At 45.8% G+C, this 25,912-nt stretch overlaps 1 protein-coding gene across 1 annotated transcript in view; it reads right to left on the bottom strand.

The window, feature by feature from the left end:
• The window catches only part of RYR2 (ryanodine receptor 2), a 674,490-nt gene extending 651,413 nt beyond the window's left edge, over positions 1 to 23,077 (bottom strand). Inside the window, exons 1-3 of the mRNA XM_077751737.1 lie at positions 22,959 to 23,077; positions 22,542 to 22,593; positions 22,329 to 22,448 (exon numbers count right to left, since the gene is read on the bottom strand). Coding sequence (XP_077607863.1) covers positions 22,329 to 22,448; positions 22,542 to 22,593; positions 22,959 to 23,077 — 291 coding nt within the window. The remainder of the gene's footprint in view (positions 1 to 22,328; positions 22,449 to 22,541; positions 22,594 to 22,958) is intronic.
• Between the last annotated feature and the right edge of the window lie 2,835 nt (positions 23,078 to 25,912).

Raw genomic sequence — 25,912 nt, 5'->3', positions numbered from 1 at the left:
CTCCAAAGAACAGACGCCGAGGAAGATTTAGACACACAAGCAATTTTCTGGGGAGACACCCATGAAGGACAAAGGAAACATGAAGCAGGAGAAGGCAGGAAGAACATTCAGACCCAGATGCAGATCTGACATCTGTGAAAGGGGAGAGGGTGGGAGAGAGAAGGGAGGAGGATGGGGGCTGGGAAAGCTGAGCAGAGGCAGAGACAGACTGTCCGTCAGAAGAGTCCTGCATGGGGCAGGAACAGCCCAGCCCTGGTCTCTCTGCCAGACTCAGTCCTGGATGGAAGCAGGCCAGGGAGAGAGTGGGCTGGCCATGACCTCAGCACATAGGATGGTGGAGCGGCTGAAAGCTGTCCGTCGCCACCTACTCTTTTACAGTGGGGAGGGGAGTGGCAGATCAACCCCCCCACCACCATGGATGCCACATGCTCTCTGCTCACTTTGTTCTATTCATTAGACAAGGTAATATTTTGAAAAATGAGCTTTTAATTTATAAGTAACAAAGGTCTCTTCTTGCCCAACCAAAAAAGGCACCAAAGGGAAAAGCAGAATTCCATTTATCACGTGTTTATTTTGCATTTCACTAAGGATCTTAGTGGGAAAAACTGTCTAAGCCAATTTTCCCTTCAGTGCAGTAACTTTCTACATGTCACCTGACAAACGTAAAGGAAGAACAGTGTTGCTAACACTTCTGTATCATTGCTTAATTAGTCTGCTTTCAGTCTTTAATTACATTTTAATGTCCCCAAAATGAAGCCATTCCCACCGTACCAGAACACCTGAAAGGGTTACTCAGCTGTTGTAATTACCATGTGAACAGAATGAAGCAGTAAATCACAGGACCTGCGTGTTTGGGGTTTGTTGGGTTTTTTTTGTTTGTTTGTTTGTTTTTATTTATTTCTAGGAGAGAGAGAGAGACAGTGAGCAGGAGAGGGTCAGAGAGAGAGGGAGACACAGACTGTAAAATAGGCTCCAGGCTCTGAGCTGGCAGTCAGCACAGAGCCCGACGCGGGGCTCAAACCCACGAACCGCGAGATCATGACCTAAGCGAAAGTCGGACGCTTAACCGACTAAGCCACCCAGGCGCCCCTGTTCCTTTTTTTTTTTTTTTAACAGCCTTTATGAAGTCATCACTTTGCTTAGTGATTTCCCCTCTGTGGCTGAGAGTCACCAAGAGCAGACCAAGTTCAGAGGACTCAGCAGATTCGAATCTCTAACAAAGTCAGAACTATCCAAGAGTGTCCTACAATCACTCACAGCGAACCAAGCCCCGGGCCTGGTGCCAGCCACCTTAAAAATACTTTTCCAGGAACGTGTGCGTGGCTCAGTCCATTAAGTGGCCAACTTCAGCTCAGGTCATGATCTCACAGTTCATCAGTTCGAGCCCCACATTGGGCTCTGTGTTGACAGCTCAGAGCCTGGAGCCTGCTTAGGATTCTGTGTTTCCCCCTTTCTTTGTCCCTCCCCTGCTCTTTCCCTCTCTTTCTCTCCCTCTCAAGAATAAACAAACTTTAAAAAAAAAAATACCTTTCCAACCTCAGCCAAATAAAGCAGTGCAATTAAGATTAAATCACCAACCTCACTCTACAAAAATGCATACATTACCATCACAGCCAGCGGAGGAAGACCATACTCCCTATGAATTAAATTTCCATCAAATTTTTCTTCTGTCTCAGCATTCAATACTGTGGGTTTGCAAGGTTAAAGATTTCCCATGTTTCCTATTCTACTTTTTTTTAAGTTTATTAATTTATTTTGAGAAAGACAGAGAGAGAGCAAGGGAGGAGCAGAGAGAGGGAGAGGGAGAGAATTCCAAGCAGGCTCCATGCTGTCAGTGCAGAGCCCAACATGGGGCTCAATCTCACAAACCCTGAGACCCCGACCTGAGCCGAGATCAAGAGTCTGACATGTAACTGACCAAGCCACCCAGGTGCCCCTCCTCATTCTACTTATCAAAATTCATGTGTTACACAAACAGAAGTCCTTGTCCTAAGTTAACACACAGGTGTTTCCAAAATTAGAGCCAAAAGACAACAATATGGACTAGCTCAGAAGACAGGGAGTAAGGCAGGCAGAGTGACAACCCCTGAAGGAACCCACAGTGGAAGCCCCAGAACCTGGGAACAGGTCACCTTACCTGACGAGGGAGAATGGCAGTTGCAGGTGGGATTAAGGTTGCTCATCAGCACACCCCAAAGCAAAGAAACTATTCTAAGTTATCTGAGTAGACCCAATATAATCACAAGGATCCTTTATTTTAATCTTTTTAAGTTATTTTTTGAGAGAGAGACCGAGAGAGAGAGAGAGTGAAGGAGGGACAGAGAGCAAGGGAGAGAGAGAATCCCAAACAGGCTCTGCACTGTCAGCATGGAGCCTGATGCAGGGCTTGGACTCACGAACTGTGAGATCATGACCTGAGCCGAAACCAAGAGTCAGATGCTTAATCCAATGAGCCACCCAGGTGCCCCAACAAGGGTCCTCTGAAAGTGGAAGGGGAAAGCAGGTCTAAGAGACAGAATGATGGACTGCAGATTCAGCCAGCCGTTGCTAGATCTGAAGATGGAATGGGGCCAAGGAACGCAGGCAATCCACAAAAGCTCAAAAGGCAAGAAAACAGTTCTCTCCCAGGATCTTCCGAAAGAAGACAGCCCTGCCACCACCTTGAATTGAGCCCAGTGAGACACAGCCCAGACCTCTGAATCCCAAACCAGCAAGACGGTAGATACGTGTTTTTCAGCCACCAGATTTGTGGTAACTGATTACAACATCAACAGAAAACAAATGCAGTGAACTTCCCGTTTCTGAAGGTAACCAAGCAGATGCTGGTCAAGTGTGAGGACATCACCTAAGTGGCCCCTGAACTGATTGACAAACTGTAATGGACCTCTACAACTCCTTCCAATTTTAACAATCTAGAAGTTAATATTTTCTCCTAATCTCCAAACATGAAGTTGCCAACAGGTTTGAGGCAAGTTATCACAAAACAGGCTATACACCAATGACCATACTCCAGTTTATTTCCTATGACTTACTACTCACTGTAACTGCGCTTCATCTATAAAACAGGAGTCCCCAACTAAGGAGAAATATTTCACTTGACATCCTTTATAGCAATGCAATCAATGTAAGATGATAATTAATATAAAACAGTCTCTCCGTGGAAGAAAGGAACAACTATGGTTTTTAAATATATACTGAGGCTCTGCTGGGGCAGTGCTTTTAAAATAGTGAGTGATTAAAATCAATAAAGGAGGTCTTCATGAACATTAATAGGATAGGGGGCGCCTAGGAGGCTCAGTCAGTTAAGTGTCCAACTTCAGCCCAGGTCACACCGTTCATGAGTTCAAGCCCCACACTGTGCTCTGTGCTGACAGCTCAGAGCCTGGAGCCTGCTTTGGATTCTGTCTCTGTCTCCCCCGCTTGTTCTCTCTAGCTCTCAAAAATAAAATAAACATAAAAAAATTTTTTTAAATAAAAGGCACCCACACAAATTACAAGACAGCATTTACCAGAGCTACATCATTCCCAGCTGCCAGGATATGGACACCTGTTCATTAATTAACTTTAAGGAAGATATAAATATCTTTCTATCTCAGAGTCTCTGGGAATTTAATGTTAGCCCTTACATATAAAGGTTTTCATTTTTAAAATGCTTAAGGAGAGAAAGTGTTAACTGAAATTTCAATAAAAATTATTTGAGAAAGTGATAGCACATTTATACGTAGCTTCAACGGGTGCACAATCATGAGATGAGTACTTCTGCAATCTCCAACAAAACTCAGGCTGCATGCCTATGAGAAAGCTAGCTAAATGCTTCTTCTGACTTTTAATGAGGATCAGAGAATTTGCTGAATAAGTTTATTCATCCATTGGCCATCATTTTGTGCACAGCCTCTTTCGGCTTTTGCAAAAGGAAAGGTCATAATTCTGTTAAGTCTTTCCTTATTTAGAGACCCATTTTTCATTTCAAACCAGTGATGTTTATGTGAAGGTACTTCACTGCTAAAGTATGCCCCTCACCTCTGAATTACCTCCCTCCTGAATGGATCATTCCCATCAGCATCCCTGACCTTCAACAATCCCATTTTCCTGGCGGCTCCCATTAACTCACACTAAATTTTCCACAGATCTGGGAAGCCTATCATCATTCACAGCACTGAGGAAGCGCTGAACCCAAGGCAGGCTAAGGCAGGACTCCCTTGGGGGTGATCCCAACTCACCAATCAGCACTGTGAGAAAACAGCCACTGAACTAGCTTTGTCTGCACATTAGTGAGCCATCATCCATTATACTCTGTCCTATGCCTCACTCCTTTTCCCACAAAGATACCAAGAGACATGTTATCAAGTATGCCATGTCTGAATCTATATATCACACAGTTACAACAATTTCCAGTGTANCCGCCATAGTGGCTTGAACGGGAACCCATGATGGACTCTGGTGGTTACTGCTTCCCTTTCTCACAGAACAGATCCAGTAAAACCTTGGTTTGTGAGTGGAATTCGTTCCGGAAACATGCTTGTAACCGAAAGCACTTGTATATCAAAGCAAATTTCCCCATAAGATGTAATGGAAACTCAGACGATTTGTTCCACAAACCAAAGATATTCACATAAAAAGAATTACAATACTGTACTATAATACAAAATAATAAAGAAAATACAAAATATAAAGAAAACAACAAATTAACTTGCACTTAACCTTTGAAGAGCTTTGTGGCTGGTGTGAGGGAGACAAGAGAGAGGAGGGTTATTGTGTACGATGACTTTCACTATCACTAAAAGAATCACTTCTATCCATTGGCTCAGTGGAATCTTTTACTGCATCGGAGCCACTGTATATGCTTGCATGGATGTTGACTACCATGCAATATTAATAAACTCTTGTCAGATACTATATTTCATGTAACTGGCAATAAGGCAACAGAGGAAAGGGTCTCTACTGTAGGCGGCCTGACCTAGAATGAAGCAAAGCATTCTTAAGCTTAGTCTTGTAGGGAAAAACAAAGGACTGTCCATAGGCGCTTTAAGTGACAAAAAAACACACTAGTCGGGGCGCCTGGGTGGCTCAGTCGGTTAAGCATCCGACTTCAGCTCAGGTCATGATCTCACAGTTCATGGGTTCGAGCCCCACATCAGGCTCTGTGCTGACAGCTAGTTCAGAGCCTGGGGCCTGCTTCGGAGTCTGTGTCTCCCTCTCTCTCTGACCCTCCCCTACTCATGCTGTCTCTCTCTCAAAAATAAATAAAATATTAAAAACACACACACACACACTAGTGCCAGTTGTGGGCACCTTCCAATGTTCTGAAAGATCACTGATTTAGCACCACAGCCTGAGACAGAGCATTCAAGCATGGAAGATGACCACCCACAATTCCACAGCAAGAGGGAGAGCGAGAAGAACCACTGGCTCAGTTGTGATCATGTGATGTTCATGTGATATTCAGCATCACATCCTACTCGTATTGCAAGGCATCTCTCGTTTATCAAGTTACGATTTATTAGAAATGTTTGCTTATCTTAGGGAACACTCGCAGAACAAGTTACTCACAATCCAAGTTTTACTGTATTTGATGATCAAGCCAGAACTTCATCTGAAACTAACATCAAAAACCCCAATCTAAAGTGTATAGGTTTCCATTCTTGGTCTTCCACTACCTCTCCTTTTTCTACAGCGCCTCAGTGACAAATGACAGTGATTCAACAACCTTCACTACACATTCTGGAAAAATCCTAGGAGGTAATTGGTCTGGATCAATAAATCAACTTATTTGGAGTTTACTTTCTCTTAGTTTTTCCTGGGCTTCAATTCTCTTACAAGTTTTTAAAGCCTTCTCCTTGACCAAGGAGACAACAGAAGCAAAAAAAAAAGGAGTTGAGTGTTCGATCTTCAGTTAATCTTAAATTGAAGGAGAGAAGTTTTGTAAAATGCCAGCTGCAACGCTTGGCATAAAGCTGGTACTCAAACATTTGCTATCTTCTTTTCCCCATTTCACCAGAGGCCCAAGTAATCCTTTTTCATGTCTCTCCTTGACCTAGATACAACCCCAAAAAAATGGCATTTGTGGGTTTGTCTGGACTTTGCAAACTGCATGAGTCTCACCTCTCAGATTTTTAACCTTTCTTTTGACCCTTACAAGTTGGTCCCGTGCCTTCTACATACGGCCCATATGTGTTACAGTCATCTAACTGAATGTGAGCACGTGCAACACACACTGTGCAGTTCACACCTGCAGTTCTAACAGATCTGTGGGTTCTAAAAGGAGGAGGAAGCCCCTCCTTCGCCAGCAGAGCTGCCCTCCCATCTAGAAAGGTCATCTTCTTGGATGTAGCCCACAGCCTCAGGAGGAATGCGCAAGGCATGAAGGGAAAGAACACCTCGCAGATCTCCAGATCATCTGGCAACCAGCAGGGCCACAGATGCACCATGCAGACGGTTCTCACAGCCACTTGGAACTCCATTTGAGAAGGCCCTTAGCCCCCTTTAGCTAGAATATATGTAAGAATGCCAGATAGGGGAAAACAGCGATGCCAACAGCAAAAACATTAAAGCAAAGTTCCGTGAAGCACATTTAGCTTCAAGTAAACCTAGTAAGGTAGATTCTACTTATCTGCTTTACCAGTGAGGAGAACAATGAGGCCTAAAGGGCTTAAGAGACTCACCAGTCATATAGCTACTTAGTGGGAGTTGGACCCAAATCAAACCCAGATCCACCTCTTGACTCTACTATGCACATTTACAGCCACCACTTATTGCACACTGAGAAGATTCCAGACGTGTTCAACACTTTGCATACACTGTTTCTTTTCAGACTCCTAATGACTGCATCTTAAAGATGAGTCAGCTACGTCAAATCTACTAGACGTCAGACCCACACTTAAGTGGAGCTACGTAGTCCAGGACTGCTAGAACTCAAAGGGCACTTCCTAACCACTGCAACTCCTATGGTACTTTCTGATGGGATGTTTAAATAATAGGATAATAGTAGCCAACATTTATCAGTATTTTACTATGTGTCAGGCAACATAACACAAACCACAAATAAATCACCCCATTAATCCTCCCAATGCCCCTATGATTCAAAAACTACTATTCAATCAATTTATAGATGAGAAAATGGAGGGCCAAAGAATCTGGTAAATTCACTAAAGGATACAAAGTGAACAGGGAAGACAAGAGTCAACAACAACTGGTCTGACTCCAGAGACCATAAAAATCAACATCACACTACATTGCTTCTGCTTTTAAGAAGAGGCACCTGGGTATTTGGCCCAGAGCGTTTGTTTGCACTCTCAGAGAGAGGGGACATCTCAGTCCTTGGATAACCCATGTTAGGATAAATCATTTATCACTTAACAGCATATATGTTGTGAACTAAACCCAAAACTATGAATAATAGTCATCACAGGGGTGCTTGAGTGGCGCAGTCAGTTAAGCATCCAACTTTGGCTCAGGTCATGATCTCGCTGTTCCTGAGCTGAAGCCCCACATTAGGCTTGGTGCTGACAGCTTGAAGCCTGGAGCCTGCTTCAGATTCTGTGTCTCCCTCCCTCTCTCCACGCCTCCCCTACTTGTGATCTGTCTCTCTCAAAAACAAATATTATTTAAAAAAAAAAGTGATCATAGTTGAAATCCAGTGAAAAGAGGTAGTTCCAACAGACAGACTTGAGAGACCCAGGTGAACGGGGCTTTCCTCTAGGTGTTTCTGGTACTGAAAGGTCACAAATTGCAGGACCTTCACTGGGTAAAGTCCATTTTTCTAGCCCTGAGCTGAAATCAATAAAACACGAAGAGGAGAACAGCATCATGGCCATGGAGGCCAACCTAGCCTTTCTTTTCATGCATTGAATATGTGTGGACCACCCCAACCAAACTGACCATCCTTAGAGAGGGACGTGATGGAGCACAAATGGCCCATCTGACACAGCACCTGTAGTAGGTGGGACTCTGGACACCTGGAGTCCAGTCTGTTCTGACCAGCCCGGCGTGCAATGCTCACTCAGGTGCGCCACGATGGGAGCACGTGTGCACGTGAAGTGAACAAGCACCCACCATCTTAGTCAGCTAGGGCTACCATAGCCAAGTAGTACACAGCAGAAATGATTTAAGTCCTGGAGGTTAGAAGCCAGAGATGAAAGTGTCAAAAGGATTGGTTTCTTCTGAGGTTTAATGTTTTAGTTATTTATTTTTTGAGAGACAGAGACAGAGTGTTAGCAGGGAAGGGGCAGAGAGATGCAGAGAGGGAGATGCAGAATCTGAAGCAGGCTCTAGGCTCTGAGCTGTCAGCACAGAGCCCCACGCGGGGTTCAAACCTTGAGATCATGACCTGAGCAAAAGTCAGACACTTAACTGACTGAGCCACCCACGTGCCCCTTTGTGTCTGTAGCTTAATCTCTTCCTACAAGGACACCAGTCATACTGGATTAGGACCCACTCTAATGACCTCATTCTAACTTAACTGCCTCTTTGAAGGTTCCATCTCCAATCACATTCTGAAGTATCAGGAGTTAGAAGTTCAACATATGTATTTTGGGACCACATAATTCAGCCTGTGATACACACATTAGAAATAAACTTTACAACCAGAACAATTTCATTCCAAATTCAATTTTTAGAAAAGTCTTTTTTCTTTTACACATGAATTAGGTCCAAAAAATTAATTTAAGTTCCTTTAAATATTTAGCAATAACTACTTGAATACTGTTAATAAGTAAAGAAGAAAAAAATCCTTAGAAATATATCATCCCTTACAGAAATGCTGATGCATAGGAGCACATGTACTCCAATGTTCACAGCAGCACTCTCCACAATAGCTAAAACATGGAAAGAGCCTAAGTGTCCATCAACAGATGAATGGATCAAGAAGATGTGGTTTATCTATACCATGGAATACTACATGGCAATGAGAAACAATGAAATCTGGCCATGTGTAGCAACATGGATGGACCTTGAGGGTGTTATGCTGAGCGAAATAAGTCAGGCAGAGAAGGACAAATATCATATGTTTGCACGTATAGGAGGATTAGGAGGAACTTGACGGAGGAACAAGGGGGAGAAGAAGGGCGGAAATGGTGGGGGAAAGGGAGAGAAGCAAACCATGAGAGACTCTTGAATGCTGACAAAAACTGAGGACTGATGGATGTGGGGGGAGGGGGGGATGGGCATGGAGGAGGACACTTGTGGGGATGAGCACTGAGTGTTATGTGGAAACTAATTTGACAATAAACTATTAAAAAAATATATATATATCTTTTCTTTGACCCAACAACTCCACTTGCATAGAGAAGTACTCTCAATATTTAAAGGAAGTTCATCGTATCATACTTTATACTAGCAAAATGTACAAACATCCTAAAATGTCCAACATCTAAATAATTGATTAAATAAATTATATTATGGCATCTTGTACAGGTAGAGGGGCACCTGGGTGGTTCAGCTGGTCGAATGTCCAACTCTTGCTTTTGGCTCAGGTCACAATCCCAACATCAGGCTCCTCACTGAGTATGGAGTCTACTTAAGATTCTCCCTCTCAATTTCCTTCCACCCCTCTCCCCTACTCACACTCTTTAAACAAAAAAATAAATAAATCATGTAGTAGAGGAAGGTTTAGGACTTAGAAAAAATTCACCACCTACCCCTAAGTAAAAAGGTAAGTTATGAAATGGTGTTCTGAAGGAGACCAATTTTTTTTTTTTGCAGTACGTATGGTGTTTTCCTTTTATTTTTTTTCACTTTCCTTTCTTTTCTGAATGCTATTTTTATTTTATTANGGCTTCAGATCTTTTCCGTGTGATGTATGGGTGCGAGTGCAAGTATGGAGCTCCTTACTTCTCTGCCATCTTGCCCCCACAAGAAAAAAAAATTTTAATCTTTCCTCCTATGATCTGGCTGCAGGCACTCCAGGTCTCGTAGACAAAGTTTTCACGTGTGTGTGTGTGTGTGTGTGTGTATACACACATATATATGCGTATGTGTGTATATACATATGTGTGTGTGTGTATATATTTTTTTTTTTTTCAGTTTTTGAAAGACAGAGCATGAGCAGAGGAGGGGCAGAGAGAGAGGGAGACACGGGAGACACAGAATCTGAAGCAGGCTCCAGGCTCTGAGCTGTCAGCAAAGAGCCCGATGTGAGGCTTAAACCCACAAACTGTGAGATTATGACCTGAGCCCAAGTCAGCCACTTAACGGACCGGGCGACCCAGGCACCCAATAAAGTTTTTCTCATTTAAGAACTGAAGACGCTAAGTCTTCCTAAAGTACTTCTAGCCAGCATATTCAAAACTGGCTTTGAAACTAATTAAGTTACATACACACATACACACAAAGCATTTCTTGTCATTTTAACTGTGGTTAAAATCCACATCCTATGAAATGTACCTTCTTCACCACTTCTAAGTGTACAGTTAAGTCATGTTAAGTACATCCACATTGTACAACCAACCTCCAGCACTCCTACCATCTTGCAAAACTGAAACTCCGCCCATCAAACGAACTCCCCATCGTCTCCTCTCCTAGCCCCTGGCAACCTCCACTATACTTTCTAACCTATTAATTTGACCACAGGCTAACTATTTTTGACTAATGAGCCTGTCCCTTGGAGGCAGTGACCATGAATAATTTTATTTTTGCTTCCCCAGGGACAAGCACAGCATCCAGTGTGTAGCTGAAACAAATTACCTAATGATAAAAACAGCAATCGCTCTGCTACATCTGGAAAATGTCTGTGACTTCCACAATGTGGAAAGCACTTTGTGTAAAGTCAGTAGGAATGACTGTCGTCCTCGATGGTGGCAGTTCCCAGCCATAGTTTCAGTTGCACCTGGCAATCTAATTCAAGAAATTACTTTTAAAAAAAGCAAGGGGGGGGGCGCCTGGGTGGCTTAGTCGGTTAAGCGTCCGACTTTCGCTTAGGTCATGATCTCGTGGTTCGTGGGTTCGAGCCCCGCATTGGTCTCTGTGCTGACTGCCAGCTCAGAGCCTGGAGCCTGTTTCAGTCTGTGTCTCCCTCTCTCTCTGACCCTCCCCTGCTCATGCTGTCTCTCTCTCTCCTAGAAATAAATAAAAAAATATTAAAAAAAATTTAAAATAAAAATAAAAAAACAAGGGGGGGGTAATAAATTCCAAACAGCTCTCATTTAAAATGTACCTACATGTGTGCATATTCCCCTAAGTTCTTTAGAAATGGGAGAAAAGGTTATTTGCAGGTATATTTGTGTGTGTGCTGGAAAATCACAAAGGTTGAAAACTGTCAGAATGGCTAAAATTAACAACTCAGGAAACAGCAGGTGTTGGCAAGGATATGAAGAAAGGAGCACCCTCTTACACTGTTGGTGGAAATGCAAACTGGTGCAGCCACTCTGGAGAACAGAGTGGAGGTTCCTCAAAAAGTTAAAAATAGAACCACCCTATGATCCAGAAATTGCACTGCTAGGTATTTACCCAAAGGATACCAAAATACAGATTTGAATGTTTATAGTAGCACTATCAACAATAGCCAAACTATGGAAACAGCCCAAATGTCCAGCAACTGATGAAAGGATAAAGATGATGTGGTTTTTATATATATACAGATATATATGTGTGTGTGTCTGTGTACACACACACATATATATTATTGTTGGCTATTACTTGGTGATCAAAAAGAATGAAATCTTGCCACCTGCAATGACGTAAATGGAGCTAGAATGTATTATGCTAAGCAAAATAAGTCAGAGAAAGGCAAATACTGTATAATTTCATTCATGTGGAATTTAAGAAACCAAAGAGGTGAACATATGGGAAGAGAAAAAGAGAGAAGGAGACAAACCATAAGACACTCTTAAGAACAGAGACCAAACTCAAGGCTGACAGAGGGAAGTTGGTGGGGGACGGGCTAAATAGGTGATGGGCATTAAGGAGGGCACTTGTTAGGATGAGCACTGGGTGTTATATGTAAGTGATGAATCATTAAATTCTACTCCTGAAATCAATACTACACTTGATAACTAGCTAGAATTTAAATACAAATTTGGAAAAAAGAAAAAAAGAAAATGGATTGACACAATAACCCACCAGTCAGACTCCAGCTCTTCCTAAGGTTGTCCACTATTCCAGCCTGAGCAAGAAGCCTTCCTTAACCTCACTGCAGCAATCCAAAAATACACAATTTAGATAGAGAATCAAATAGAAAAACAAATCCCTCCACTCAACCTGTCCATCCTCCACACTGCTACCATGTTTCTCTTCCTAATAACACAACCCAATGTTTCTCCTCTATTTACAAACCTCCACGGGCCTCCACTGCCTGGAGAAATGGGTCAACGTCCCTCCATGTCACAAAGGTCTCCTGAGTTATAAACCCGATCTAACCCCTCCACCCTGCCCGAGCAGGACTTCATATTCTACATTTCCTCTGTCTACTTTTACATTTGCTATTCTCTCTTCCTTCTTATTCATCACCTTCTTTGAGAAGCTTTTATTTACTCTTCAACATGCAGACTCCCATGACCTGGGTCTTCCTGGACTCACACACACAGATCTGTGCCTATAGGGTCTGGGAGCAGAGACCATGTGCTCACACCTCTACAAGATCATAAGGTCTCCCATTACATCTGCCTCCTCTACCAGACCAGACCCCCGGAGTGGAGGCAAGGTGATTTGGCCAGCTGCCATTCTCCAAGGCCTGGCCACATTTATGGCACAGAACAGGTCTCCAGTGAAGAAAGTGCAGGAATGTATATCCCACCTGGCTTCTCTCTCCCTGTGTGGCAAGTCCATGCAAGGTGGGTAGGTTACTAGGCGGGTCACTTTGCCAGGCTCAGCTTCCCCTGACCATGGACCATGATCACACCTGACCGGTCTTTCCAGACTCTTGCGAGGGGCAACCCAGAACTTCCAAAATCACTATGCAAGAATCCAAATTCTTCAACAGAAGGTATTCAGATTTTGATATCCTAAGTGCAGACTTTTAAGATCAACAGAAATCATCTTCTGACCCTATTAAATCATCCTCAGAGCTTTCTCTTCTTTTCTGCTAGGCCCACACATTCTTCCACTTTCCAGCTACAGGCAAGAAAACACAAGAAAGTTCTTATTCCAAGTACAGAAGAACCAAATGATCCTCTAAAACTAAAAAGGGCAATAGGTTAACATCAATATCACATTCATTCCACCTTCCTATCTAGAAACTGGGATAAAAACAAAAAAACTATGGAGCAAGTTTCAGATGTTATTAAGTAATCTTTACAGCTTTTGAAGAGTAACATTTCACACCTTTGAAAGCATGAAGGCCTGGAAGTTCATTCGTGCCCAGAGGCTCAGATGACTTCACACCTCAGAGCCAGTCAAAGCCCAGTTCTGCTGCTTGGGGCTTCACATTTCTGTGTGAAAATGAACCTTTGTCTTTAGGAGTAAGTAATACAAAATCGACTTCCTTTCCAAAAAGAACACTTTCATCCTCACAAGAGAAAAAAAATCTTTCACACTTCCTAAAGAAAGCCTCCACAAAACTTTCCATTCTTTTTTAACCAACCACACGGAGTGTTCCTCTGTTCTACGGTCAGGCTCTGGAGGGTTTCCGGGCATCAGGCTGGTGGTGTAGGGAACTGCTCTCCGCGATCTGGAGAGCGAAGACGGATTCTCCTCCACGTCTGTCAGAGAAGCCTGACTCCGCACAGCATACCATGCCTGGGGAGCAGACAGACCCCAAGAGCAGAGGGCTCCCAGCTGCTCCAGAGTTCTCACTGGCCTTCCCTCCTGGCCCTCCTTTCCTTCCCGACCCCTCTGAATCTGGATCTCCAAGTCTGGAAACCCTCCCCACCTACTCTCCTTGGTGGGAACCCTCCCCACCTACTCTCACTTCGTGATGATCAGACCCTGTCTGATTTCCTGGGTAATCTTAGCCACAAAAGAGCCCACAGTTAAATACACATTCAGTCACTACATTCGTCATACCCCTGCCTTTACCTGTATTAGCTCACATGAAGCTCCCAACAACCCTTAAGGGCAAACAACATTCCTGAATTCCCATTTATACAGTAACAAGCAACATAAGCACAGAGAGGCTGAGTGACTTGCCCAAGGCCACAGTGCAGGTTCGCAGGCATGTGCTGGAAAGTGAGGCCAGGCAGTCGGACTCCAGAACACGGGCTTTTACCCTCTAGGGCAGACCACCCCTCACCCCCATTACTTTCCTAAACTGGCATTTCTCAGTGGAGTCCTGTTCTATCCACCCTAAGGTGTTCTTCCCTTAAGAGCAGGGTTTCTAAAAGGATTTCCCAGCAATACAGATAGAAGAGTGGCAGCTTTTAAAAAAACTTTTTACAAGCTCTAACTGACCTGCAGAGTCCAAACTCAAATACTTCACACTTCTACATTCTGTAAAATAGGACTCTAGAATTCAGGATCACATGATAAAGGTACAGATGTCCTTTTGAAAACTTTCACGTGGTAGAACATCTTCTGTAAATCAAATACTTTTCAGTGAGGGGCGCCTGGGTGGTTCAGTTCGTTAAGTGTCTGACTTCGGCCCAGGTTAGGATCTTGCAGTTCGTGGGTTCAAGTCCCGCATCAGGCTCTGTGCTGACAGCTCAGAGTCTGATGCCTGCTTTGGATTCTGTGTACCCCTCCCTCTCTGCTCCTCCCGCGCCCCCTCCCCCCCGCCTTCCCGCTCACACTCTCTCTCTCTCAAAAATAAACATTTTTAAAAATTAAGAAAAAAATACTTTTCAGTGAAATGTCATCTGTGGAGGTTAAAATTTTAAAGAGAAATCATATTTTATCGTCCAAATTTGAAAACATTTGATAAGAAAATGTAACCAAGAGAAAAGAACTGTTAGCACTTAAGTCCATCCCAGGCAGAGTGAACAGACCAGGTCTGTCTTGGGGGATCCCGGCCTCCTGACTTTTCTCCCTCTCTCCACACTCCTGTGAAAAATGTCTAACCAAGAAGAACCACTTCTCTACACTGTAGATGTGAATTTAGATCAGTTGGATTATTAGGTTTCCAAGAGACATCTGTATTTTTTTAAATCCACTACTTGTGAAATAAAGTCTCTCCTTCCTCCACAAATAAGTGCCCAGTTGACTGTGTGTTGGTTGGGCAAACAGCCAAGAGAGGAAAAAGTGAGCAGTGTATGTGCCTGTTTGGAACAAGACAGAGGCAGACCAGGTGTCATGCCAGGGTCACCTGATCTGCCTGAGCCAAGCGCCTTCCTGAGCTTTCATTCCCCTCACTTCAACAAAGAAGTATAGGATAGCATATGTCAATACTGTATTTTTTTAATTTTTTAATGTTTATTTTTGAGACAGAGAGAGAGAGAGAATGCACAAGCGGGGCGGGGCGCAAAGAGAGAGAGAGACACAGAATTCAAAGCAGGCTCCAGGCTCCAAGATGTCAGCACAGAGCCTGATGTGGGGCTCGAACTCACAGACTGCAAGATCACGACCTGAGCCAAAGTCAGACACTCAACCAAACGACCACCCAGGCGCCCTCAATACTATATTTTTAACAAGTATTTCTCTTCATGGGATCTTTAAAAATAATGCACTCTGAGGTGTCAGCCTACTGGAGTCCACCTTCTAGCTCTGTCTATTCCTCTGCCTGCAAAATTCCAGTTATCTGCCTTTCCTCACAAGTGTGCTGCGTGCTTCTCTACCCCATTCCATGGAAGTTTCGATTCCACCCCACAGACATTTAGGAAGTGCCCTCCTCCAGACCAGCAACTACACAAGGTGCTGGTGGATGCATTAGTACCACATGATCCTGACCTCCAAGGATCAGGCACATCCTTAAATGACCATGGGACAGAAAGTCCTCCATCAGAGGAACCAGCAATATCCTACTGCCAGAGGGAGCAGGGAAAGTTCCCTTTCCAGGCTTATGAAGCTGAACCTCAGGAATTCTTAATACCCCACGAGCAGAGGCTGGTTCTCCACTGTACGGAGTACTGGGTCTATGATGCAGAAAGTGCCCAGCACATGTGGGAAGCTGAGATATGTGACCAGAGCCCTGGTAAGATTCTGGGAAGCTTATTTAATAAATATTTATACAACACCGAGCCTCTGCGACTTAGGGCACTTAGAGATAAAAAAGCAAACAACCAAGATACAGGATTAAGGATAAACCGGCTAAACACAAGAATGACAGCAAATTACACAATGAAGCATAAACTAAATACGACCCAGAAACTCAACTGTTATCTTAGAAGTCAGCTACATGTCATGAAGGAATCATGGGCCCCATTTCTAAGAGGCTCGCATCCTTATCGGGAGATAAATCAAACAAACGCGGACCCCCAGAAACGTAAAACTATAATGATTGCTATACGTGGGCTGGAAAGGTCAGCCCTTGGTGTCAGAGGAAGAAAACATGAAGTCCCTGAATCCTAGAAAATTGCCTGGAAGGACTGAGCCAACAGCTAATTTTTTAAAAATGGTGTCAGTTGGAAAAAGAGGTGGGTTGGACTTCCTTTGCTTGCCTAAGGTATAAGCATGGCAAAAAAAAAAAAAAAAAAAAGTTAGTGGAAAAGTTAAACAAAAATTTTAAAGGAATCATAAAGGGTAGAGATGGGGAAGAAGAGGAAATAACTAGTGACAGGGACACATATCTTCCTCATATACCCATTACCTCACTTAACTCCCCAGACCAGCCACTGGGGCCAGCCCCTACCCTTCACTCACTGGCTCAATGACCGATGAGGTGTCCATATGACGCCGCTGGGTGGGATGGGGGATGCCACCAGGGTACCAAATAAAGTGCCTTACCATGGCATGAGTTACATTTTGTCATCCCAGTTTTACAGGCTGAGACATCTAACCCTACAACTTGCCCAACAGCCCACAGAAGAGCTCTCATGGGGCAGAATCAGGGCACAGACCAAGCAGGTTTATAGGACCTCAAATTCATGAGTTGTCTGTGACCCCGTATGGTCACTGACAGGAGAGGCAAAAATGAGCAAACGCTAAAGTGAATCCCAAAGGTGGCAGTCTTCTACTTGATGCTTTCTGCTGGATTTCCAAGTCCTACCCTGAAGCCCACTTCACACACAAGGCTTGAGATTTTTACTTTCCCTCAAGAACTCCCTGACAGGCCACATCCTCACAGCAATGGCCACTGCCTGAGACCACTGAAATTCTCTGTCATGAATGGAAGGCATTGTGGGAAGTCGCCAGCAGGAAGGAGTGAGATATAATCATTTCCTCTCAGAAATAAGTAGGATAACTTCTCCTCCATTCTCTGCTACTTCTGACAGAAATGACAGCAAAATATAACAGCTGGAAGAGACGATCTTAAAACTAATTCAACAAGGATAGTGCTGTGAACGTCCATCTAGCTAAATCTGTTCCCTGTAGCAGCCTGACGTAACAGTGTCAGAAATTTCATTAAATACACATTCGTAGTAAATATTCAGTCTCACATTCCACCCTCCAACTCCTCACACAGGACGCAAATGCTCCAAAGAAGGATGTCCCAGTGCTGAGAAGAAAACCCAGGCCCAAAATGGCGTCCCCTTAGGCCAAATCCCAGAACCAGGGCTTAAAATCTAGTCTAATTGCAGTTTCAACATCCCCAAGAAACATACTCTTGAAGTCAGTCTGGAAATTTCCAATAAGCACCGATGAGTCTGCCACAAGGTGCCTGTCCATCCCCTAGAGGATGATGAGGGGATCTGCATGTTAAGACCCCTGCCCTTCCCGCTAAGGGAAAGCCATCTGGCCTGGAGTAACCCTTTGCTTTTGTGAATACCTATTTTCCCCCCACTCATTCCTCTAAAACTTTCCATTCTGTATAACTTACAACTCCTCAGAGCTCCCCTTTCCTTGCAAATTGGGTTGCTACCCCACTCATGAATTGAAGAGCCAAAAATTAAGTCCTCCATTAAGAGAAACCTCGGGCTGCACGTAGCCCCAGTCCCAGTCCCAGGAAAAGCCTCAGACTGTTCAAGGCTAAAGCCATCCTCGGACCGCCCTCAGTTCAGCTAATCAAAAAGTAAAAAGAAACATTCCTATGGTCTGAGTCAAGGCTGGGAACTGCAGACACAAACTAGCCAATTTCTCACCACTTGTCTGAACCCCACGTGGGCCCTCTGAACTCACTTCACAATTGGTCATTTTCAAAGGATTCTCAAAAGCCATGATTGGGTCCCACCAAGAGGAATGAACACCTCACAGATACTGAATGGTCAAAGGTGTAATTGTAATTGGTGCTTATGTGATGATGCTACATGTACTGTAACACCCCCATCCCTTACTCCTTAAAAACCCCGTTCGCTATTGTTCTTTGCTTCACCCTGCTGCCATGACACGGGTAGGCGGGTGAGCCCCTGCTCGAGCTTGTAATAAAGACCCTTTTGTACTTGCATTGGTGCTGGCTCCTTGGAGGTATCTGGGACTCGCGATTCGGGCACAACAGAATCACTTCATAAAGCCAATTAGATCTTCAAACATACTCGGCTGAATGTTGTTTTTTAATAATAGCTACAGGGAGAACAGTGGGCCCAGCAGTGTTCACAGAGGCTGTGAATTTGAGACTCATGACCTCTGTGGACCTTGATAAAGCCACCCAACTCTAGTCTCAATAAAAGGAGACTCACAAGAGTCCTCCCAGGAGGTTGTGGAAAAGACCACATAACAAATAGAGCAGCAGAGCCGACAGGCCAGCAGCAGTGACGTAAAGATGTGCTGATGCTGAATCTCAGCTCAAATCAATCAAACAGGAAGTTGGATTCCACGTGCGAGGAGGTTCCTGAGCACCGCATGGAAGGGAGGAAGGAAGGGCAGCAAAGACTCAGAGCAGTAGAAGGTAGGAGGTGTGCGCCTGGGGTGAACTGAATTTGCCAGCTCTGCCCAGAGTAGAGCTTCTCAAAGTGCAGTCCCAGGGCCAGCAGCAGCAGCATCACCTGGGAACTTGCTAGAAATGTACCCAGAGCCTCCTAATCAGAAACTCAGTTTTAACAAACCCTCTGGAAAATTCCAATGCGTGCTTGAGTTTTAGAAGCACTAGCAAGCACAGAACATTTAGTTCTAGGGCTCTCCATTTCTAGAAGGAAAACAAATACAGGATATGAGGTCTCCAGCATTCCTACCACTGGAAGGCACAGGAGGGGGACAAGACTTTCTCAGCTTAGCAAAGGAGTGCTACCAGGGTGCAAAGGGGTGCAAACTCTGGAACTTGTAATATTGAGCAATTGCCCCGGAACTCAAAACTGGGTCACATGCCCATAAAGGTCGCTAAACGCCATAAGATGACACTGAAAGCAAAACCCTCCTGGAGGGAGCCTTCCCTGGAAAATAGTGGTAAGCTAGCAATCATCGAACATTCCCTATTACCCCATCTGCCCTAGCATTTTTTTATATTTTTTAAATTTTTTTTAATTTTTATTCATTTATTTTTGAGAGAGCATGGAAGGGGGGGAGGAGAGAGAGAGAATCCCAAGCAGGCTCTGCACTGTCAGCGCAGAGCCCAATGCGAGGCTCGAACCTACAATCCTTGAGATCATCACCTGAGCCAAAATCAAAAGTCAGATGCTTAACCGAATGAGCCACAAAGGTGCCCCCTTGCACATATTTTTTTAAATGAGTTTCACCCCTGCTGCAGGCTGGAGGTGCTGTCTGCCACCACCACTGACCACGCCCAGCACAGAGGCCCTTCTGGAGAATGCAGAGGCACGCTGGTCACTGGGGAGTGTGAAGTGGGAAGTGTCTTCCTTTTCAAGTCCATTTTCTGAGTAACTCCGTGCCTGAATTTCACTGCACATTCTTTTGAATTTCACTGCAAGTATTTTTTGCCAGCTTAAAGAAAGTGATATTTTTCAACTTTAATAATTAAAAAAAAAAATAGAGGGGTATGTGGCACTTCCCTGCACATCTTTGCAACCTCTGTGAATCTATAATTATTTTAAAATAAAAGTATACATACACGTGTGTGTGCGCATGTGTATATAGTTTACAGAGAGAGTTAGGTTTTCCCCTGGTTATTCTGTTCCATACACTCAGGCAACCACTCCTAAGCCAAAATTTTCTTGGTGATTTCAAAATTAAGCCAGTTTGCTCAGGTCTGTGTGAAACAGTGGCATCACCAGCATGGTCATCGAGTGATGACCCAGTGAGGCAGGTTCCCCTCAAACCACCATGGGGTGTATACTGTAGCTGCACTTGGGCACCAGCACCCCAAAACACAGAAGCTGAGCTAGCTCAGAGATCATGAAAGTGTAAAAGCAAAGCATTGCAGTGAAAAATCACAGAGACGAGAGATAGTACTGTAGGAATCCTAGGACCCCTTCCCAGATTTTCCAGATAGGGCAAATCAGCTGGGGTTTGGAGGGAGAGGCTTTTCCCACTCCCGAATGCCAGGAGGAAGGATTTTCCCCAGCACACTCCTGCTCTCTCTTAGTGTCTCCTTTCCTTCTGTTCTGCAGGGAGAAGTAACTTCTCTGACAGCTCTGGGGGAATCACCCACCTGCTCAGATCTGCTCAGCCCAGACCCTTCTCTCTCTGGAAGTGAACTTCTGCAGCCTGTGAGGTTCTGTGCTGCTCCAGGGCCTCTGCCCCGAGGGGCAGGCAAAGAAGCCTCTTTCCAGGAATTCAATCAGCAGGCCTCTGAGGCGAGCTGACTTAACACATCCTCCAGCCAAGCCTCTACTAGGGAAGAAGTGACATTCTGACCTGCCTTTTGTCCTAGTCATTGTTTTTCTTCTCAGTATGCTCAGAACCAGGGTGGGAAAGAGGACTAGTGGACACTGGGCCTCTGGAATACTTCCCCCAGGTGTGGTCTAATGATGCAGATTACTGGGTCCCCACCCTGGGGTGCAGCTTAGGTAAGTCTGAATCCAATCCTGATGATGACCGTACTGTTGACCTTCCCTGTTATGCAAAATTTGGGTATGTAAGAGCCAGCTGCACTGAGGTTAACAGCACCCTCCAGGAGGTCAGCTCTAACCACTCCCACGGGGGAGATGAGAGAAACTGGGAGCTTTTTTGACACAAGGGAAAGCAGCCTGGCAGAAGAGAGGTTTTCCAGTGACGACTCCAGAGACACAAGGGACAGTTAGGGACAGTCAAGCTCAGCCTGAAGTGTCTTCCACTCCAAGCCCTACTCCCCTCTGCATCTCTACAACCATGTCAGAAACTGAGTGTGCCATGGGGACAGGACATCAGGGGTGAAAGCCACCAGCTCTGAGCCAGAAATCAGAAGCAAGGCACCTGTAACAGGGCAATGTGTGTTTATAAGCATCTCATAAGCAAGGAATCTTAACTGAGGGTTCATAGCACAGCACCCATGACCTCTAGGATAAGAAGAACAACGCATTGTGTGGTCAGGTCTGTTGTCACTGACATTCTGATATCATTCTATAATGCATCAAACTGTTTCAAGAAACATGATGATGTTGGGGCCTGGGTGGCTCAATTGGTTGAGCATCTGACTTTAGCTCAGGTCATCATCTCATGGTTCCTGGGTTGGAGTCCTGTGTCAGACTCTGCTGACGCTCAGAGCCTGGAGCCTACTTCAGATTCTATGTCCGTCTGTCGGTCTGTCTCTCTCTCTCTGCCCTTCCACCACCCCCACCCCACCCGGTTCATGCTCAGTCTCTCAAAAATAAATAAACATTAAAAAAAATTTAATAGGGGATNGAGTTTGAGCCCCACGTGGGGCTCTGCGCTGACAGCTCAGAGCCTGAATCCTGCTTGGGATTCTGTGTCTCCCTCTCTCTCTCTGCCCCTCCCCTGCTCGCACTCTGTCTCTCTCTGTCTCTCAAAACTGAATAAAAGTTAAAATAAAATTCTTAATAAAAAATATTTTTTAAAAATTTTTAATTAAAAAAAAAACCGTAATACTTATGAGACGTCTCTGATTTACTTCTGACTTCAGTCCTCCAGTCCTATTTTTCCCGCATGGTCTTAGATGTCTTATTCCGATTTCACCTCCACACATTCGGCGCAGGGACACCATACACACAACACGCTGAGAAGTCCTTGTCCCCAGGGTCTCCAGACCACCTTCCCGTACCCCGGTACTAAACCACGTGACTAACCACATGACTAAACACGTGACTCCCCAGCAGGGGTGGAAAACGTCCCCGCATCCAGACCAACCTCCTGGCCACACCGCCTCCACACACGGCTCGCTTGGCTCCGCGCCGCCCGCCCGCGCCTCACAGAGAGCCTGACTCCTCGTTTCCCCTCACAGGGTACATAGGAGCCACCAGGAACTCCTGCGCCGCGTCCAGATTCCCACCAAGTTCTGCCCCTTGGGACATTTCCCCCTGCTGCCACCCGGGACGAGCCATGCGGGGCCCCGGCGCACAGCGCGAGCGGCCCAGGGAAGGTGGTCTCCCTCACCCCCTTACCTCTCCACCCTCTGTTCTCAACACAGCGGCCACACGAGTCAGCGCTCTGCTCAAAGCCCCGCGGAGAGCCCTGGTTCCCGCCAGCAGGAAGCCGGGTCTTCTTTCCCGTTCCTCCGCACACTCTCCAGGCACACCGCCTCCGGAAGCTCTAAGCTAAGCTGCTCGGCACTAGGCTGCTCCTTCCGCCTGGACGCCCGGGACTAACCGCCTCACCTTCTCCAAGTCCGCCCAAGCCGCACCATCTAAAGCAGCCCCATCCTGACGACTGCGTGTTAAAAATCCTACTCATTCCCTCCTTCAGCCCGCTTATCCTGGTCTACTTAACATTTTCCCCCCACAATACCTTCTAACGTAGCATGCAATTCACATAATATATTTTTTATTACGTCTCCCCGACCAGAATCTAAGCTCCATAGGGCACAGTGTTTATGAACAATGTCGCTCAGTCACCTAGAATAAAGCCTAGAACGTAGCAAGTGCTTATTAACCCAGCGCCTTCCCCAAGCATCTAACCTGGTGCGGAGTTCAGCCCCATTTGGCCCGGCCATGTGTGCCAGGCTGGGAACCTTCCCTCGGGAGGAGGGATGACCCACATGCAGGAAGCAGCCACCTTTTTCTCTGAGATCTTACTTGCGAGGTTCCAGAAGGCCCTTCTGCACTAATGTTTCTCCCCAGTCGGCCAGAGTGCCTGAAACTTTCAGCATGGGGCCTCCATGGAGAAGAGAATGTGCTAAGACCTTCATAGTCATTATCATCAAAGCACAGATTAGTTTGCCTGACTACCCATCCTACAACAGTAAGCACATACAGAGGGCCTGCCGTGCACCAGCTCTGCACTTAGAAACTCCGTGCTAATGCTAGAGGAGACCCCTTCCCCACCCTTCAAGATGTTGGGGTCCTAGCAGGGAAAGAAGTGCATTCACAGGCAACATTGAAGCACCGTCTGTGGTTAAACCTGCAAAAAAGTTATGCACAGCATCCTGAAGTGCCAGAGAAGAAAGGTAGCTGCCAAATGGCCAGAATTTGCCTGGCAAAGAAAAGAGGGAGAGGGAACAGCACCCGCAAAGCCACAAAGTTATAAAAGGCACAGCACATTTAAACAACAGGGTTGGCAAACGCACGGCGCTAGAACCTCACCTGGAAGGAGCAGAGGAAGATGAGGCCAAGGGGAGAAAGTGCTGTCCTTGTCTTCTAGGTGGGGGAAGGCAGTGGGGTGTGTGAACAGGGCAGATGTGGGCGGAGCCTGGGGCAGGCAGGAGGAGGTGGTGGAGGGCACAGACCTCACCACCGCAGAGCCTAATGAAAAGGCTGTCACAGGAGTCCCAGTGAGAAACCAGGCATGCTCGAACCAAGCAGGAACAATGAGGAGGCAAAGGAGGACCCTCGAAGGTATTTATGAGCCAGAATTATCCAGCCAATCACCTAGGAAGACTTGCGGAAGCGAGGAAAAGGTGCACAGGTTGGTGGACAGAAGAAAATGGCCCAGAGCGTGATGCAAATCTCCCGCGAGGCTTGGACAGCTGGAGACCACCAGTGGGAGTTCCCGAGCACCGGACGTGATGTGAGGGACACAAACCCCCACCGTCCAAGCCTCAAGCAGGCACCTGCCAGGGATGAGGGGTCACTGTGACCCCTCCAGGTTCTACTGCAAGCAACAAGGGTGGGAGACAGGCTGGTGGTGGGGAGCCCCGTCCCAGTCCAGGTGAGAAATGATGAGGAGCTGACCTAGGGCACCGGCACTAACGGTCAAGTTACAGCCACCAGAGATGGGGAACCCGTCGAGGGTCTTCAGCCTGGGATGATGTGGGCCACGAAAGGCCTGGGTGACCACAGAGGTACAACCAGACCAGAGTTCCTGGTGGCAAACGACCTAACAGTTAACCGGGCTGGCAAGCAGACGGGTGCTCACGGATTGACAGAAGAACAGTACACCAGGCCTACTAGGAGCCCGAGGAAGCTGGGGGCCAGAACGAGGCCCACAGCCAAGAGACACAGGAAGGGTTAGCTCCACCACCAACACCCAACCGGGCTCCAAGCTGGCTCCTCACATCACTCACTTCAGGCCCCAAGGCCCAGGCCAGAGTCTGCCTGGTTGTGTGGGGGTCAGGTCCGTGCCCTGGGTGTGGACAGAAATCTGTTTTTGACCTTTCTGGGTGTTTCTCCAGGCAAGAAAGCACCACCTTCTGCCCTAAACAAGCCCTCAACCCTGGGTAGACTGACCTGTTCCCTCTCCTGTTCCTCATCCTCCCTGGGAGTTCTCTCTACCTACTGTCCTGTTCCCTACCTTTCTGCCTAAACCCTGTCTGTCTCGGAGGGCTCACCTCAGCCCCAGTCCACCAGGCTACTAAAGAAGTGAAAAACAGAAGTAGTGAAAAGCAGATCAGAGTGCCTCTTGTGTAATTCTTTAAGAGCTTCCTGGGTTGTGTGGGGCAATAACTCCTCTATTAACGATGGGGTGCTTGCTTTTGCTTCTCTACAAATAAAGGTCTGCGGTTTTATTTATTTATATACCAGTCTGGAGGGGGGCAGTGCCTGGGTGGCTCAGTTCGTTAATCGTCTGACTTTGGCTCAGGTCATGATCTCCGGTCCGTAGGTTCGAGCCCCGCATCAGGCTCTGTGCTGACAGCTGTCTCAAAGCCTGGAGCCTGTTTCAGATTTTGTGTCTCCTTCTCTCTCTGACCTTCCCCTGTTCACACTGTCTCTCTCTCTCTCAGAAATAAATAAAACATTAAAAAATAAAAATTTAAAAAAACAGTCTGGAGGCCCATTTGGCATTTACCTTATACTATTAATTAGCCCCTCCTGTGTATATGTGCTTTAATTTTTTTTAATGTTTATTTTTGAGAGAGAGACAGAGTGTGACCAAGGGAGGGGCAGAGAGAGAGAGAGACAAACACAAAATCCAAAACAGACTCCAGGCTCCAAGCTGTCAGCAAAGAGCCCGCCAAGGGGCTTGAACACAGACCACGAGATCATGACCTGAGCCAATGTCAGATGCTTAACTGACTGAGCCACCCAGGCGCCCCTGTGTATACATGCTTTAAACAAGACTGAAAACTATATAGGAGCAGGAATTCTCTCTTGTGCTGTGTCTGTGCCTCTACAGAGCCTAGTAAGTGCTCAATAAATATGTAATTGATGAGCCAAAAGAAGAAAAAAATAGAAATGAGATGGCTTCCATCGCTAATGGTGAGACCACGTATTGTTGCATCAATCCTAAAGAAACAGAGTTTTGTTTGGGAGGTCTTATTTGTTTTTCTTAAGTTGACTCTGGCAGGTAATTTTCCTGGAGGCAATAAAGGGATGCGTCTACGAGAACAAAGTGGCCAGAGCCAAGCATCTGAACTTGCTTATTCACTAAGCGGCGGACCCAGAAGTCATGCCAGCGAGCTGAAAGGGAGACAACTGAACCTCAGACAGACAACAGGGCCATTAGGCAATGGGCCAGACACCAAAAGAGAAGCTTCTGGACCCTGAAAGGAAGCACCATCATGCAGCAATGAGTTAGCAGCCCCCAGGAGAGCCCTCTGTTGGCTTAGGAGTGCTGGTGGCAGACACAAGCCATGGGGACAATCCCCTTTGAA

Source organism: Crocuta crocuta, unplaced genomic scaffold (genome assembly GCF_008692635.1).
Source record: "Crocuta crocuta isolate KB4526 unplaced genomic scaffold, BGI_CrCroc_1.0 scaffold59-1, whole genome shotgun sequence".
Taxonomy (NCBI): domain Eukaryota; kingdom Metazoa; phylum Chordata; class Mammalia; order Carnivora; family Hyaenidae; genus Crocuta; species Crocuta crocuta.
This window is presented reverse-complemented; position numbering and strand designations above follow the sequence as displayed.